Consider the following 12,948-nt stretch of genomic DNA (forward strand, 5'->3'; position numbering starts at 1 on the left):
ATGGCAAGCTTATCTTAGATATTTTCAACTTTCCTTCTCCTATGTGATACAACAGACTTTGTTGTATTTTTCTATATTACCTCTAATATGCTTATATATCATTAATATTAATATATTTTTATACATAATTTTGTTTTTCCCTGTATTTATATATTTCCTTCTTTTCTATATTTTGCCAAGAAAAAGTATTACCTTAAAAATCAATATTACCATGGAAAAATACAGAGTGTGTGTAAAATAAAAGAAAATATCAATATTTTCTCACACATCAATATTAAGATCAAATCATTCATAAATATAAAATATATCACCATATACACTTTATCATCTTAAATTCAAAATTAAAATGGATATTATAAAACTATATGACAAACAGAACCTAACAGCATCTCTTGTCTGGTTGTTTATTCAGTGGTACAGTTAGAAAAGTTTCAAATATTAATATTGAATCCTAAATATGATGTCTGTCTTCTACTAATACAATGAGGTCTTTTAACAAGCATTTTAATTACATACAAGTTTTTTTTTTTTCTTCTTATAATGCAGGTAATTTAAAAAACTTTTAAAGTTACTACGTAGGTAAGAGCCTCATTTGAAATTGTGGGTAGTATTTTTAGAGCGCAATTTAGTCTTTGCCATAAAGCTTCACTAGATGTTTGGGAAAAAAAAAGTTTGTAGCAAATCAGCTGCTACAGCTGAATTTTAAGAGAGGAATACAAACCTCTTAAAAGTAAGTAGCAAAAGACCTGAGAAAAAGGGCCTGAGTTCTTGAAGCTCTTTCTTCATCACGTGCCATTACTGTACTGATAAAAGTTGAATATTGAACACCACTGAATAACTCGTGAAAATATAAAGGGGAAAATCTATGCATGGAAAATAGAGTTGAGTCCTTAAGAACAAATATTCCAAAGATACTCAACTTCTTGGCTCTGCCATTTTCTAGCTATTACAACATTTTATAAGAAACACTCTACTTATCCTACTGAGTTTGTTTCTTCTTTAGTAAAGTTATGACACACATTTTTAACAGAGAGGAGATTGTGAGAATTAAATAAAAGAGAGTATGTAAACATAAAGGGCATCCCTGATAGCTCAGTTAGTAAGGATTCTACCTGCAATGCAGGAGATCCCGGTTTGATTCCTGGGTCGGGAATATCTGCTGGAAAATGATAGGCCCACTCCAATGTTCTTGGGCTTCCCCTGTGGTTCAGCTGGTAAAGAATCTGCCTGCAATGTGGGAGACCAGGGTTTGATCGCTGGGTTGGGGATATCCCCTGGAGAAGGAAAAGGCTACCCATTCTAGTATTCTGGCCTGGAGAATTCCATAGACTGTGTAGTCCATGGGGTCATCTGCAAAGAGTCTTATAACCAATGTAGTAAATGACATGTAGTAAATGTTAATAAATGTCAGCTCTTTTAATAAGTGAATATTTTCACTTTTGGGAAAACAACAACAAACAGTGCTTTTTCATTCTAAAGTAAAGGAGCTCATCATCACCTAAATCAGGACTTGTAATAGTCTCCCACTAACTTACCCATTCTAAGACCATTCTAAGGGGAATATATTCTAAGAACCTCAGTGGATGCCTAAAACTGCAAATGGCACCAAACCCCAAATATACTGTCTTTCTTCCTATACATATCTATGATAACATTTAATTTATACATTAGTCACAGCAAAAAAGAACAATCCATATTTCCAGCATCACTCCTCGTGCACTCTGGGGCCCTTTACTAAGTAAAATACTGGTGACTTGAACAAAAGTACTATGATGGCGTGATAACTATCATCACGAGACAGCTGAGGTGATGACCCAGTGACTCCTGAGATACTAACAAGTGGGTAGTGAACACAGTAAATATACTAGACAAGAGGTGATTCATGTCTGCAGGAGGACAGCAGATTTCATCCAGCTACCTAGAATGGCATACTATTTAACACTTACAAATTGCTTATTTCTAGAGTTTTCCACTTAATAAGTTTAGACTGAGGCTAACCATGGGTAACTGAAACCATGGAAAGTGAAACCACAGATTAAATGGGGTGGCTGTTCTATAGATGAGGGAACGTTGGTAAGGTGAGATTCAGAAAATTTTAACAGTTTACCTAAGCTAAAGTATCCAGGTTTTTGTTAAGTAACAGGATCCTGCTACCTGGTCATTTTTCTACTAAACCATCCTACCTTTCAAACAAGTCACTCTATTTTATTTTATGATTTTCAATTTCTTTTGGATTCTTTTCTTTTAAATTCAAGTTACTAAATGAATTTCTAGTATTTATTATACTTTTAACTGAAATGACTGAAGATAGTTCAAATAATCATATTGTATCATATAAATTAAAGCATATATAACCTGGAAAAGTGGTTGCACCTGTGTTTATAATTCTTATTTAATGAAATAATCAGATAAATATTCTAATATAGTATGGACATACTTCTAAAGTAATCAGTACATTTTTAGGATTATCAGAAACCTGTAAATACAGGATATCTGGAATCAAATTGCCCAACTCTACAAATTTATGAGAGAGAGGAACTCTGTGGTAAATCACAATCCTTTTAAACAAATGTGTGGAAGCAAGTTCTCATTTATATCAAAATGATTTAAGAAAATGATTTTTCAGAATGAGTTTGGCATAGGATTTTGGAGTAGTTTTCCTGAAAGAAATTTGGAAAAGACATAAAATTGAAGAAACAGCTGTGAAATTCTTTAATTTTTAAAAATTTTGTAAAAAACCAATATACAAAAAGCCTTCTTCAGTTTTCATGTTTCAAAAATATGAATGTAAGTTTCTTAAAACTGTCTTTAAAACTGAAGCACACCTTAATTCATACTTTTTAAAAATGCCTTTGGAAGTAGCTATTCTATATTTTTCACAAAGATATTATTATTATGAAATCCAAGTATAATTGTCACAGTTCTAAAATAGACTACAAATTTTAGTTCTTCAAAATATCACTGATGCACAATAAATGGTCATTTAGCTTTATATTTTTATAGAAGGGTCAGTCCCTGGAAATAACAATGTAAGAATGGGAACCTCAACTGGGATTTCAATAAAACCTATACACTTGTGCTTCTTTATAACAAAGTTAGCCTATAAAACTTCATTAGATATACTTCTAATCAATTACATCTTAAATAAGCAAACAATGGAATTTTCTCCTAACTGCTTTCACTATTACTTTTACATTTAAATTCATTTCTTGCTGGCCAAATTTCTATTATCAGAGTATGCACACATATAGCTCATGAGCAATGCACTGCTTTTTAAATAAACAGAAATGAGGGAAGCCTAGAAATATCTCTCGGCACAGTAAACTTGCTGATCCCCAGACAGTTTGTTTCTTCTGAGATGTCAAAGGATATCGGAACCTGGGATTTGTTTTGATCCCAGGAGTTTTCTCCCTCTAGGATGAGTTGCATATTTAGTATGAGAATACAGGATTTCCTAAGTGATCTTCACTAAGGTATTCCATGAATAATTAACTAGTTAGATCAAAAATTTTTCTTTTGAGATGGTGATTCTACCTTTGAATTAAATAAAAAGGAACAAAAATGCTTCATTTTTGAATGTTTGATTTTTCATTATTCCTGAAGAAAAAAAATAATTTATTGGTATATATTTTTTCTGATATAAAAATTGCAAAAACTCACTTCTTGGGAGTATAAAGGATACATTCTAAAGAGTGCTTTAGTTCATGTAATTCTTGCATTTTCTATCCAGTCTGTTCCCTCTGGATGAATATTTTTAATTCTCAATATGTTGGCAGCACAGGAAGCTTAGATTTAATTGCTTCTATCAAATTGAAAGTGCATCAATTTCTATGTTACTATATATACAAGCATATTATTCACTTTGCCTTCTGTTTGTTGGAACTAGAGGGATATAGTACTGACATATCATTCATTCATCCTTTTTCCTAAATATTTTATATTCTTGCATTAAGAAAAGAGTTTTAGAATAAGTATTGATTGATATATAAAAAAATATAGTCAAAATTAAATGCTGCAAGATCATGCAGGCAACATTGAATTAGTCCAAGTATGAGGATAATGTATGACCTTGAAAAATTAAAATTATCCAGTTTTTAATATAATTTATGTGATTATTTTTATGTTTTATAGAGAATATGTTGTCAATGCATGCAAAATAGTGCTTAATATCTTTCCTTTTAAAAAGAAGTACAAGAATATACATACTGTAAGGAACACATTCATACTGCACTTCAAGGTATTTATAGGTTCCGGGACAGGGGTCTGGAAAAACATCAGGACCTGCGACCACTGCACATTGGGTTCTGTTATTGCACCTAAATCAAAAGAGAAGAAAAATAATAAGTGTCTATATAGTTAAGTAATTATTAACATAAATACAAATTTTATTTTATAAATACTTTCTAATTACATAGATTTAAGCAAGGTTTTGGGTAATTCAGGGTTTTAGGCTTACTAAGGAAATGTGGTATTTCCTTACTATGTAATATAGTAACTAAGTAATATAGTAATTCTTTACTAAGGAAATACAGTATACTATAGTTTACTTTAAAAAGCTAGACATTAAAAAATTCATTCAGTTTATTCATAGTAACTAATTGAATATTAGATTGAGCACAGCATGATATTGAGTTAGAAGTTAAAATACAGCTTAAGCAACATTAACTGGCCCATAGGATATTGTCAATGTGAAGACAGGACTATTTGGTAGGAAAACACTCTCATTATATAAATAAATAATAATAATTAAGAAAATAGAATCACAGAACTTTATAGGAACCAGTAAAATAAATTCACTGATTATCATAACACTTTTATAGGCAGTGAACATATGTTTTTGAAACACTTTTAGCTACACCTAAAAAATAAACTCAGTAAAAAGTTAATACTTAAATATCAAAATTTATCTAAGAATTTAATTTATATAAATTTGTGTAATAATACATAATCCCATAAATAAGACTATTTTTTAAGTATGGACTCTTGTATTCCTCATGATCAGCCAAATAATGACATTAATATTGCAGATTACTATTCACAAAAATGCCAGCATCTTATCATTTAAAATAACTTAAAATTACCAAAGAGAAAGATCAGACATTACTAATGAAATAGAAAAACAAATTAGGTATCTTTTGTGGCTTTGGGCTAAATAGATCTGGGTACCTAGATTTACTCATGGGTAAATATACATATAATGAAAATGATTTTTGTTCTGAAAAAGACGCTCAATTTCAGAGTAGCCTCTTTATAGCAAATTTTACTCAAAAATGTTTTAGACTCAATAATTTATCAGTAAGTAGACATATCTATGAAGAAATAAAAATATGGCTTCTCCTACCCAAAAGAGTATTGCTAAGGATACAGTATAAGACATTCTCGCTGTCCTTTGCTTCATGTTCTCATCTTACTCTTCTCAGAAATATATCTCAAGCTAGATTTTCTCTGTTTCTTTCTTTTCTCCTTTCTTTTCTTTTTTTCTTTTTATTATTTTCTTAAAGATATGTTTCATTTCCTGTTATGACCTATACCTCTGAATCCTTGCTAGGATACTAGCTGGATAAGGAGCATTTAGGGCAAAATGCATTTTGATTTATAGTGAAAATGGTTTGAGTTTACTTGAGGCTTCCATTTGTCAGGCGTAATGAGGATTTTATATATTACCTAAATTAAAATAGATTCATTAGTGAATGTCTTAAACTTAAAAAAAAAATTGTGTTGTCAAAGAAAGAGTAATAAAGTAATAAAATTAAAAAAAATTCCATACTCATGAGGCAGTTTAGAATAACAGCTAATTCTGATGGTCAACATACTATAGAATAATCTTGCATAGATTTAGGTCTAAGAATGATTATCACACAATGGTATAAGAACATTAACATAAATGTGGCTGTCACCAACATACACAGAAAATAGGTGGTGTAAATATTTTAGTGTATTAACATTTTTTTTTAAACAGCAGTACTTTCCTATTACATACAAAAACTCTTTGAGAAAGATGTCTTAAGCTAAAAGACATGACTTTTTTTTTTTTGCAGTTAAGAAATACAATTTTAACATCACAGCTTGAAAAAATAAACTCCTTAATCTGTGTCAGGATTTTATACAATGAGCAGCTATATAAACTCAGTTATATCCAGATGGTTACAGAAAAATCAGCTATTATCAGGAATGAATTTAAAGTAGAAATAATGAAAAATAAAAATATACATGACAAAAACAAGATTATATTTAACTATTCTATAAACAAAATATGATTGCTAATCTCAAGTAGTTAAATTATAAGATTGAAATAAATATTATATATATATATATATAACTATAATGTTTTGTTTCTTGGACTATTGTTTTACTTCCTATTATCAACCTGTTTCCTAATTACTACAGCTTTATAGTAATGAAATTAATTTAGAATCTGTGCTGTTCTTATAATTTTCAGATATATTGGGCAATTTCAAATTTATACTGTTTAAGCAATCAATATTTGATAGCAGCAAAGCAAATTACTAGTTATTTATGAGTAGGGCATAAAGGTTGAAATTTGCAATTATGACAGTGTTTGTTTCTAAGAAACTGTCTTGAATCAAAAACAATTTCACATGGTTATAATTGTATAGATAAGATTTTAAAATATATTATGCATATTATTTACATTTACACATCTTACTATCTAAACATGTGAACTGAACATTCTGCATATCATATACTATTTAATTTACAAAAATACTAATTATTAAAATATATGCAGGAAAAACTGAAGCAAGCCACATTTATTATAAACATTAGATGCTGTCATGAGTTCCAAATATCCTATTTAATGATAACCAAAGAAGAATCAAGAAAGTCTTCTAAATGATGAGACATGTATTTGAAGATGTATATAAACCAAAACATGCTACATAAATAATATATTGCAGTTATTGTCATCATTGTTCTATAGAAAACAATGCTTTACAATATTTTCAAAATAGGTTATATTCTATTACTATTCATGTATCAAATGCTTTTCATAAATTAAGATCTTCAGAAATCAAAATGTAGACAACCTCTAGAATATTATTGCTGTATTAGATATATTACAGATTGTTTAAAAACTATCTACATTTCAAAAGCTGCAGCTTAAAAGTCTATCCTCTTATTTCTCTTTTACAATTTCAGTCACTGTGAGTAAAAATTAAATTTATATTATATTAAAGATTATTGATCATTATATACCAGTAAGAGAACTTTTACAATTATATCAAAGTTGTCAAAACTAAATTTATTCTAAAATACCTTTGATGATAAAAGCAAAATAAAATAATTGAATGTTCTCATGTGTTTTACATTCAGTTTTTTCTGCAATTTCATTTTAATTCAGGTATACATTAGAAAATGTACATCATGAGAAACGCTGAGCTTGAGGAAGCACAAGCTGGAATCAAGATTGCTGGGAGAAATATCAGTAACCTCAGATATGCAGATGACACCACCCTTATGGCAGAAAGTGAAGAAGAACTAGAGAGCCTCTTGATGAAAGTGAAAGTGGAGAGTGAAAAAGTTGGCTTAAAGCTCAACATTCAGAAAACTAAGATCATGGCATCTGGTCCCATCACTTCATGGAAATAGATGGGGAAACAGGGGAAACAGTGGCTGACTTTATTTTTCTAGACTCCAAAATCACTGCAGATGGTCTTTGCAGTCGTGAAATTAAAAGACGCTTACTCCTTGGAAGGAAAGTTATGACCAATCTAGACAACATATTAAAAAGCAGAGACATTACTTTGTCAACAAAGGTCGGTCTATTTTCCAGTGGTCATGTATGAAAGTGAGAGTTGGACTATAAAGAAAGCTGAGCACAGAAGAATTGATGCTTTTGAACTGTGGTGTTGGAGAAGACTCTTGAGAGTCCCTTGGGCTGCAAGGAGATCCAACCAGTCCATCCTAAAGGAGATCAGTCCTGGGTGTTCATTGGAAGGACTGATACTGAAGCTGAAACTCCAATACTTTGGCCACCTGATGCGAAGAGCTGACTCATTTGAAAAGACCCTAATGTTGGGAAAGATTGAGGGCAGGAGAAGGGGATGGCAGAAGATGAGATGGTTGGATGGCATCACCAACTCAATGGACATGGGTTTGGGTGGACTCTGGCCATTGGTGATGGACACGGAAGCCTGGCCTGCTGTGGTTCATGGGGTTGCAAAAAGTTGGACACGACTGAGTGACTGAACTGAACTGATGATGATCTGATGAGGTAGACTTGCTGTGAAATATCTAACTGGCCCAATTTTCATTCAGATGTGGTGCGAATCAGGCATTCCAAGGATGCTATGAATTTAAATTAGCATAACTTAATGAGTCCCTCTCAATTCAAGTTGAAATGAAGCAATCAGAAAGATGAATCTCTGAACATAAGTTAGAAGGAGTAATAAGACTAATATTTACTTATATATAAGACATAATAAAAGCAAAAAAGACAAAAACTGGCCATTTTAATTCAATCTGTATACAAAGCTTCAAACTAAGCACAGTTGCCACCTATTGATAAAAGTTTATTTAAAAATATTATATAACATGTTCAATAGGATTAGTTATTAGTACTAAGTTTAAAGCAATATTAGTACTAATTTTAAGGTAATATTGCTTAACTTATATGTCTTATGATAACTGTCAGGGAAGATATACATAATTACAGGATTATAAATTAGAGCAGAATCATTTGTTGCTAACTTATTCATTCTAATATTATTCATAGTAGTATAAGAAAAAATTAGTTAAATATGATAATGAAAAAGTCATATTGGGCAAAATTTCACCATAATGTATTGCAGAAAATAATAAAAATGAAATTGCTAGTTTTATGCACACATTATCTATTCAGTAAATTCTAATTATATAGAAAATGATCAGCCTCTTTTCTGCTAAATTTAATAAAGTGATGTTTGTTTTAACTTCCATATCTAGATAAAAATTAGCATCCCATTAGCTGCCATTTAGTTACAAATACTTAAAGATGAAGAATATAAAATGAATACTAAACATAACTGTATTTCAAAACATTCTTACATTCTAGATATATAAGGATTATATTGGTTGGTTCCACAGCTCTAGAATTCTACTATGGTAAAACTAAAAAATTTAAATAAAGTATTATTGTATTTATACACTAGGACTGTGACCCATAGGGTTCTCCATTAATAAACCCAATTACATATTTTTATTATGCTCTTAAACTATTGTGTACAAAAATCCAATCCAACAGATGTTCAGAAACTTCTCAATTAATTCTTTAGTTATGCAAATATATAAAATTTCATTTAAAATCATTGGATTTACAAGATATGACCATGTTTTAAAAAAAAGTACTTTGTGTCTTTTGCTAGCAAAATTAGTCATATGAATTTATGTTAGTATTTATCACATGACTGATGAGAAACACATACACTATAACATACCCAAGTAATACAGTATCTAAAATATGGCACATCAATATCTGAACCATATATGAGTAAGGCATTCTGTTCTAAGAGTAAAATGTTTTAGATCTATTCAAGAGATGTGGGTTCAATTTCTGGGTTGGGAAGACCCCCTGGAGTAGAAAATGGCAACCCATTCCAGTATTCTTGGCTAAAAAAAAGTCCATGGAGAGAGGAGCATGGTGGGCTACAGTTCATGGAGTTGCAAAGATTTGACCATGACAGGGTGACTAAGCACATATAATTTATGCAAAAAGCATGGTATTATCCTCATGCTACATTAGTGTTAAAAATCCAAAAATGGTTTAGGTAATCAGGATTTCCCTGCTGGCTCAGTGTTAAAGAATCTGCCTGTCAATGCAGAAGACATGGGTTTGATCTCTGATCTGGGAAGATCCCTTAAAAGAAGGAAATGGCAACCCAAACCAGTTCTTGCCTGGGAAATTTCATGGACAGAGGAGCCTGGCATGGTATAGTCCATGGAGTTGCAGAGTCAGACACAACTTAATGACTAAACAACAACAAATCAGGGTTACTAGCAATTTTTAATTCTCAGGATGGTCTGTAGTGATATACAAAAAACAAATTCATGTATGAATATCAATAGCATTTGCTCAATGTCCATAAGAACAAGTATCTTTTCCTTAAGACAGTACTTTCCCCATGTGTCACTGTCCATTGCTCTGAGGCCACAAATACATCATTCAGCTTGGACTTGCTTGGGAAGAATAAGGCAAATATCTTTTGGTAGAATATGAATATACGTATAATAAAGGAATCATGCAGGTCTCAATTAGTATGATAACTAAATTGTCAGAGAAAAATGTCAATATTTTAAAAAATTCTCTAATTCTTATAGTTTAGCTTTACACCTAAAATTAACAAGGGAATCTGCCAATGTTCTCCACATATACTCTAAGTGACAGTTTAAAAAGAGCAACATGGCAAAACCAATATAATATTGTAAAGTAAAAAGAATAAATAAATAAAACTGAACAATCGACAAAAAATTTTAAAAAAAGAGCAACAAAAGTGATAAGGTCCTTATTTACTATTTATATTTTTGAGAACATTGATTCTAAATCATAAACTAAAAGTATTGTAATGTCTTACAGAAGACACTGTGACAATGAATATAAATCAAGTTGTATGATTTACAAGGTAATTCTTTAACCCCAAGTCATTCATATTTTGTATTTTTATGTCTTATTTCACATTCTTTATATTATAAATGTGATATGACACAAGCAAGTAAAAACGTGACCAAAATGAGTAGTGAGGAGGACCACAGAAACTAGGATACTGTGTTAGTTTTCTTGCTGCTTCTGGAATGAATTACCACAAAATAGGTCTGGTGGTAGAAGTCCAAACGATTAGTCTTCAACGACTAAGACAAAGGTGTTGGCAGGGTTGGTTCCATAGAGGCTCTGAGAAGAATCTGTTTTCTTGCTTTTTTTTTTTTTAAACAAGTTTCTAGAGGCTTGCCCTCATTCCTTAGCTTGTAGCCCCACACATCACCTTTTTCACCTTGATTCTGACACAGCACTACCTTCTTCCTTCTTTGACCTTCTTGCTTCCCTCTATAAGGACACTGTGATCATACTTAAGGCCTGCCTCCATAATCCTGATGCCTCCACCTCAAAAGTCTTAATATTGTTGCATACATAAAAATCTTTTATTCATATAAAGTAAAATTCACAGGTTATGGGAATAAAGATGTCAAGACCATTGAAGAGGTATTATGCAGCCTAGCATAAGCACTTAAGCAAAAAGACTCACTGAAATTGCTTCCTGCGGCAGTCACTTTATAGAAGTCTTACTCAGGAAGATGCATGTTATTATAGTAGAGCCTGTTTAGTAGAGCCAAGATGTTTAACGTTTCCATAATATACAGTTTTATTTATTAAAAGGATGCATAGGCCTATAGTTACATATATAATGTTTCAGTACAAACAAACATTTTGATTACAGCTTGGCTAAAAGACATCATGTTATGCTTGTTTTTTTTTTTTTTTTGGATCACAATGGGATTTTCAGTGGATAAAGCTTATTGCAATAGATGTGAGAAGCTGAGCTAGGTTTGCCTGACCAACAAAGGCAATTATTAAAGCATTTTACAGAAACTAGGTCATTGTTTCAATTTTTTTTCTTTTATAAAGTATGCTGCTGCTGTTGCTAAGTCGCTGCAGTCGTGTCCGACTCTGTGCGACCCCATAGACAGCATCCCACCAGGCTCCCCCTCCCTGGGATTCTCCAGGCAAGACCACTGGAGTGGGTTGCATTTCCTTCTCCAATGTGTGAAAGTGAAAAGTGAAAGTATAAAATATCACAAATAAAACTTCATAAAATGTGAAATATCAAACATTAAGAAATTAATAATGAAACCCAACTGATGTATTAATTCATCTTTCAGTGTTATTATACCTTTACATGAATAAATAAAAAAGTGACTATTTCATGTTTACAGACTTAAGTAAACAGTTTTAGTTTGACAAAAGTCAATCTAATATACTAATTTTCTACTGCGCTACAAAGATACTATTTGCCTGTGCTCTAAACTATTGCTGTGGCAATTTAAAAAAGAAAAATTGTCAGATTGTCTTACTATAGTATGAACAAGTTTATGAACCTTAAGGGTTTATTACTGGGAACTTTTTTTTCAAATTGCCTTAGTAGTATTAATAATATTCTGAAAATATAGAAATATATTTGAAAATGCAGTAATCTTGCAAGGAATTCCAATTGCCAAATATTCCACACATCTCTGGGTAATATTTGATAGAACAAATTATCATAATCATCAGTCAGCATCCACAGAATATTTATGGAGCCCATTCCAAAAACAAAATGATTAACTATGTCAGACATGAATACAATACATAGAAGCATGCATTCACAATAATGGAAATGTACATTTAAAATTAACATGCTCACAAGCATTGCTTGGAAGAGCATTTCAGTTCTGAGTTATGTGCCAGTGATTTCTAAGCTGTAATCTTCTAGTACTAGCTGAACGCTACAACAATGGGTATATAGAATTATGACAAACTTCTCATTTAAAAGTAATTGGAATTGCCTCTGTATTAGTTTATTAACCATCTACTTGCAGCAGCATATCAGAACTGAACATTTTTGAAGTTGCATGTTTGGTTAACCGAATAAATCAGTGTGTGTCTGAATCCATTATCCTAAAGTATAGTAAACGGAGGTTTAACTTGTTTTCTTCTAAAAGAGGAACAATATTTGCATGTATGTATTTTACTTATTGAAGACAATGTTGACTTTGCAGACAGATTTTCTTTTTTTTAAGTTAAAAACAGACATAATTGATTACACTTCCTGTCAGTGCGGCAAAGCATTCTTCTCTCCCCCGAGCTACAGGAACGTCCTAGCTGCCATGACAGGACTAAGACTAGAGATGTCATACTAATTCAGTTTAGTCTTTTGTCTTCTCAATGTGTAATATTTTCAGATCAAACTATTTATGTGTGAT

General features: G+C 31.3%; 1 protein-coding gene across 33 annotated transcripts in view; it reads right to left on the minus strand.

The window, feature by feature from the left end:
- The window catches only part of ADGRL3 (adhesion G protein-coupled receptor L3), a 912,058-nt gene that overhangs the window by 374,025 nt on the left and 525,085 nt on the right, over nucleotides 1-12,948 (minus strand). For all 33 annotated transcript variants that reach the window (XM_070458356.1, XM_070458372.1, XM_070458374.1 and 30 more), the window contains one exon: nucleotides 4,207-4,316. In XM_070458356.1, coding sequence (XP_070314457.1) covers nucleotides 4,207-4,316 — 110 coding nt within the window. The remainder of the gene's footprint in view (nucleotides 1-4,206; nucleotides 4,317-12,948) is intronic.

The sequence above is a fragment of the Odocoileus virginianus genome, chromosome 29, assembly GCF_023699985.2.
Source record: "Odocoileus virginianus isolate 20LAN1187 ecotype Illinois chromosome 29, Ovbor_1.2, whole genome shotgun sequence".
Classification (NCBI taxonomy): Eukaryota; Metazoa; Chordata; class Mammalia; order Artiodactyla; family Cervidae; genus Odocoileus; species Odocoileus virginianus.